This window comes from Nuphar pumila, chromosome 6, assembly GCF_984573655.1.
Source record: "Nuphar pumila chromosome 6, dmNupPumi1.hap1.1, whole genome shotgun sequence".
Classification (NCBI taxonomy): domain Eukaryota; kingdom Viridiplantae; phylum Streptophyta; class Magnoliopsida; order Nymphaeales; family Nymphaeaceae; genus Nuphar; species Nuphar pumila.
The window spans coordinates 28,671,416-28,676,839 of NC_143254.1; the positions used below are offsets into that span (position 1 = coordinate 28,671,416).

A 5,424-nucleotide genomic window follows, 5' to 3' on the forward strand; every position below is an offset into this window, starting at 1 on the left:
TGAAATCAAAACTCTATCAAGCCTTTAAGAAAAAGGGAAGGAAGAAGGAGACAATATCTCAACCATTAGGGCTAGGGTCGTGCACCAGAAAGGCCTCCGGATGGCAGACAGCCAAACCTAATCCGGCAAAGTTGAGAGAGAGAGAGAGAGAGAGAGAGAGAGAGAGAACCTCAATGGGTGTTGCACCTTTGCTGGTGCTGAGTGGGATGCAGGATGCCGGAGAGGAAGACAAAGCATGGGAGAGAGAGAGACAGTCAAGGTCGAAGATGTGGGAAGGGGAAGGGCATGGATCGGATCTAGGTGTGCCCATCATGATTTGACCATACATAGAGTCACGGTGAGCACTAGCCAGCCACTCAAATGAGTCAGGGTGGGCACTGCCACCCTGATCTGAACCTCCTGCTGGGAAATTTTTGGGGTTAGGGTTCACCCTGGCCCCAATGTGGTTTCGCTATGTGTGTGTATATATGTGTGTGAAAATGAAAACCTACAAAGTGGGCATGGTGCTAAATGAAACATACTATTGAGTTTTTTTTTTTGAAATTCTGACCATACAAATATAACTGAACTTATTTTTTATAGGAATCACTTCCATGGAGCTTTCTATTTTGATGCATGGATACATTTTTATAAGGTTTCAAAAACTTTATATATATATATCTATATATATATGTGTGTGGTTGTGTTACAACCACAAAAAGTAATGATATAATAATTTTTGGGGGTTAGTCCAAGGAAAAAACTTGCCATCACTGACCCCACATTAGTTGGCCTCCGATTGATTCTATATATAATCACAAAAAGCTAATAATAATATAATATTAATCTTGTTTTGGGATAATTCAAGAAAAAAACTCGCCATCACTGACCGCATATTGGCTGCTCTCCGTTGATAAAACCCTTGACGTCCTCCTTGCCCACTGGGGAGTACGTCCAGATTGGAGCCTGGAGACTGGGCCAGGAGATACACAAGCAATGCTGTGGTTTTATGCTAAAGCTGAAATTGCCTTTCATTTTCCAAAACCCAAAACCCTGTAGGGACAGAGCTACGCCGACGCTTAACCACAATTTGGGTCACGCCAAACTTGACAAAAGTCTAATATTGATCAGTTGTGTCGCCATCTCGTTCGGTGCTTGTCATGCATATGATGTAGACTCCTATGGGTTGCATCCTATCCATCATCCATCGTCCATATGCAGATAGACCGTCGTTATATATGGAACAAAGAGAGTGACCCAAAGTAGACACAATCGGTCCCCATGGAATATGGTTTGGTTCAATTTGGCCTGTCCAACAGATATGCATCGGACCTTAGGACCAACCATCTTGATTCGAAACCAATTTCCAGTGCGCTGAAGACTTGGGTCTTTGGTGCCGCTCAAATTGGGCCTGACCCACTTAGAGCACTGGGATTCGGTGTGCGTCATGTGTAGATACGGAAACGGTCAATTATGGAGTGGATGAAGTTTGACCGAACCCGCAACTACAAGTCCCCAACAAATAACAGATCCAATCTGGATCCGGCTTTAAACTCCAACCCGTTTGCATTCCCTAGGGTTTAGGTCTTCAAGGAGGGTCCGAAGCAGCGTGACGTTCGGGGCACGTCCCAACGGTGTCCGGTGTTCCGTTTCGGGGTTAGTTGTGAGACCTACCCCCGAAGAAAAGAAACTGGTTCGCGGTTCCCGAGTCGTTCGTCGACGCGCACGCCGCGGCGCGGGACCCACGCCTCGTTCGCGGTCACACGTCGATCGCGTGAATCCGACGTGGCAGCCCAGTGGATTTGCGGACAAAATATCCAACAAACCGGTCGAGATCTCCTCACCCGACCCATAATTGCCCTCAATCAAATCTCTTATTTACCAAAGCTAAAGCAAAATCCTCGCTCTCTTTTTTACTCTCTCTCTCTCTCATCAAATATATTGACCCAATTACCCTTCATCCTCCACCGTGTCGTAATAACACATCGACCATCTCGCAAGCCGAGGTCAGACTCAACAATTGACAGATTACGACAAGTTAAAGCGGTTTGGATTTCGGTTTGTTAACCATACCCGATATGATCAGATGCAGCAAGCAACGAACAAATTTCTAGTTTACAGTTTCACCACACGTTCGTATACTTCGGATATTGGTGTTACGATCGGTAGGTCCAGATCCAACTTCGAGAAAGCCTGACAGCAAGGCAACTCAATAGGTCCAACTTTCCCAGTTTGTTTTCACAATTAATACGCTCTCCAGTGTGTGTGTATATATATATATATATATTTAGAGAGAGAGAGAGAGAGAGATATGCAGGTCCGAATCACAAGCTCAAGAAAAATCATGGCCAAAGTTTGAGAATCAAAACGAGAAAAAGACACAGCATGTACCAACGCAACTTTGTCATCCCCATCCCCCACTGGTTGGCCTTTTTAATAACGTACCGACAAGGGTGTTGCATGTTAATAACTTTTGCATTCATTGGCACGGGAAGATTGAAAATGAAATAAACGAATCAAACAAATAAGTTTTTCCTTCTCCTTTTTTCCCTTTGTGTTTAATGTTCCTATCATATATATATATATATATATATATATATATATATATGACAAAAGAGATGGTAATGATGATGATGATGGCATGGTGAATGAAATTGTCTATGACAAGTATACTTGCACGGTGGCATGGTTAATGGATTTACAGATGGGGCAGGCATCAACAACAGCCGCGCAGGCGCCGCACAGGCAGAGGTGCCTGCATGGCAGCAGCAGTACGCTGGACGTGCCCTCCCCGCAGTTCCTGCACACCCTCTCACCACCACCACCACCACCACTACCTTGTTTGGCTTCCTCATGTTCATCAGTGTTTCTTCTTTCGTTGCCGCTGCGGCAGCAGCGCGACTCCGCCGCGCTGTCGGCGTCCTCCTCGCTGTCGCCTCGGCCCTCGTTGGCCTGCGCGAGGACCTGCTCCAGGTTGCTCCTCAGCGCGTTGGCGGTCGCCTCGTTGCTCCTCGCCAGGTTCTGCCATATCTGGTTCTCGATGCACAGGGAGCGCACCCTCTCCTCCAGGACGCAGTTCACCTTCCCTATGCTCTCTATCTCTGCCTCCTTCTGCTTCAGTTTCTTCACGATGGTGTCCTCAAGAACGGCCATCAACCGCCTCGAATGCCTCTTCCGTTTCTCCTCGATGTCTAATCTCACCCTTTCCGTCTGCACCATCAAAATCAAATCAATTTAGTAGATGCCCGCAACATTGAAAACAACGTATCTGGTAGAATCGTTGTAACCATAGAATACGGCCCTAATCGAAAATGCATGCATTTTTTGTCTCACTACCATGAAGAGAAAAAGAGGTACCTGAAGAGCAATGAAACGCTCGATTTCCTGCTGCTGCTGCTGAATCTGCTGCCCAACGTCCTCGCCCAAGAAGGAAAACATGTTTCCGGCGAAGAAGTTCGGGGTGGCCTGAATCCCGCAAGCCAAAGGAATATTAGAATAGCCGCAGTCGCGGCCACGCTTCCTCGAACTGGCGACGACGTTGGTGCTGGTGAGACCGCTTTGAGCCTGAGGTCCGCTTAGGACCGCAGTATTCATCACGAGATTGAGATCTGGACCACCCAAAAACAATCAATACCAAGAAAGCGAGGAAAAGGAAAAGAAACAAACGCAAGCCCATTGTTTCCATGGTATGCTCACCGGAATTGGTGTACGGATGGTCGCTTCCCGCTGCCGGAAGGTCCTGTAACGTATCTGCCAGCGAGATGGGGATCCCAAAACTCAGATTCAAGTTGTTGGCGTTTTCACAGAACCCCTTCTCTCTGTGAACCCATATGAACAAATTAATGCTATAAACTTGAGGATTTCTTCAAGGAGAGAGAGAGAGAGAGAGAGAGAGAGTACCTCTTCTTCAATTGTGCCATGAAAGAATGGTATTGAGCATCAACAGCCAGAGAGATAGATGAAGAAAATGGGGAAGAAGGAAAAAAGGTGGGGGATATATTTACGGTTTGGTGAGAGAAAAAGAGGAGCGGGAGATTGGCGTTGGTTGGTTGGCTTACAAGTTTTACATGCGGTGGGATGGGATGAATTCATCAGGCAGTTGGTATGAACCCCCAGGGAGAGAGAGGGAGGGAGTGTGTGTGTGGGCGAAGAAAGAAATGAGAGAGGAAATAGAGGGCGAAGGGAGAGACCCTCGCACCCCGCACCGCTTGCCACGTGGCAGCGTTTCTGGCGCTGCTGCTTATTGCCACGTGTCCACGGTGATACTCCCCCCCCCCCCCCCCCCCCCCCTCGCACAGGTAGGCGCGCGCCTCCTAACACGTTTGTAGTGTTGTTTATTGAGCCGAGTCGAGCCAAAAGGTGAGGTGCTCCGGTTGGGCTTAGTCTAGTTGTAGAGCTCTCTAGAGACTCGGGCGAGTCGGTCCGTCTCATTGGTGACGATGTTGACAAGCTGATCCAAACAGGTGAATCGGAAAAGCTCAAGAGCAGCCTAAACCGCTAAAGGCCAAACCGTTGACCAGCTCAAGGGATCGAATCGTGAGAATTAGGGTTGCATCGCTCTGGATCGCCGAGCCATGTTGGTCGAGTTCGGTGAGGCTTTTTGGTGCCGAGCCTACCCGAACCTTGACCGAGTCCAGGTGGCAAGCTCTTGGCTGGAGGTGGGGGAGGCGTGCGGCACGTGCGAGGGGTTGCGCTCCTCGAGGAAGGTGACAACCGAAATCTCGTACTACGACGCTCCGGCCGAGTTGTCGCCCTGCGCCAAATTTGTCCTTTTGCGGGTCTCTCTCTCGTTGGCAGCCGTTGGTTCATGTTCTTTCGGATGATGATAGAGGGCATCAGTTCATCGTGAACTCCATGTTCTTCACCGTTGGATTCTCGAGATCGACGGTCTTCATTTCACGCTTGATGCTTTTTATTCCAATGTCGAGGTTGGACCTGTGAAACAGTTGTCGACGATATTCTGAAAATATCGTTATCTTATCAGTGAGTATTAGAGGCAATGTAAGGCCAAAAAGACGTGATATTTTCAAAATATCCCCTACTTTGAGCTACTCTCGCAGGACGTTTCCAGAAATTTGTGCTAAACGCCCTTGCTGTGCCCATTTTGTCCCTAGGGCACTCCTCGGGTCGGATCCAGGAAGAGGAATTTGCAAAATTTGGCTTTTCGGGTCGCGATCTGACTTATTAATGTATTTTGGGCTCCGAAACCCAACCCATTTGCAACCCTTACAACACAATGATGCGGGTACGACATCATGGTTCCAGTTTGACACGCACGTTCAATTTTTTTTTTCAAAAAAAAAAAATGATACGCCGACATGGAGTTTCTGAATATTTTTCATAAACAAAAACTATTTTTTAATGTTTAAATCTATGCACATATTTTTATTGAAATTTTATTAAAAAAGTAATAAAAATGATCTTTTAAAATATTACATTAATGTC

At 47.1% G+C, this 5,424-nt stretch overlaps 1 protein-coding gene across 1 annotated transcript; it reads right to left on the bottom strand.

The window, feature by feature from the left end:
- Positions 1-2,435: 2,435 nt before the first annotated feature.
- LOC149834496 (putative BOI-related E3 ubiquitin-protein ligase 2) lies at positions 2,436-4,115 on the bottom strand. Its single transcript, XM_090010154.1, has 4 exons — positions 3,880-4,115; positions 3,676-3,797; positions 3,337-3,587; positions 2,436-3,189 (listed from the first exon to the last, which is right to left on the bottom strand). Exons 1-4 carry the CDS (start codon positions 3,897-3,899, stop codon positions 2,638-2,640), a joined length of 945 nt encoding a protein of 314 aa, XP_089866280.1. The 5' UTR covers positions 3,900-4,115; the 3' UTR covers positions 2,436-2,637.
- Positions 4,116-5,424: the final 1,309 nt, after the last annotated feature.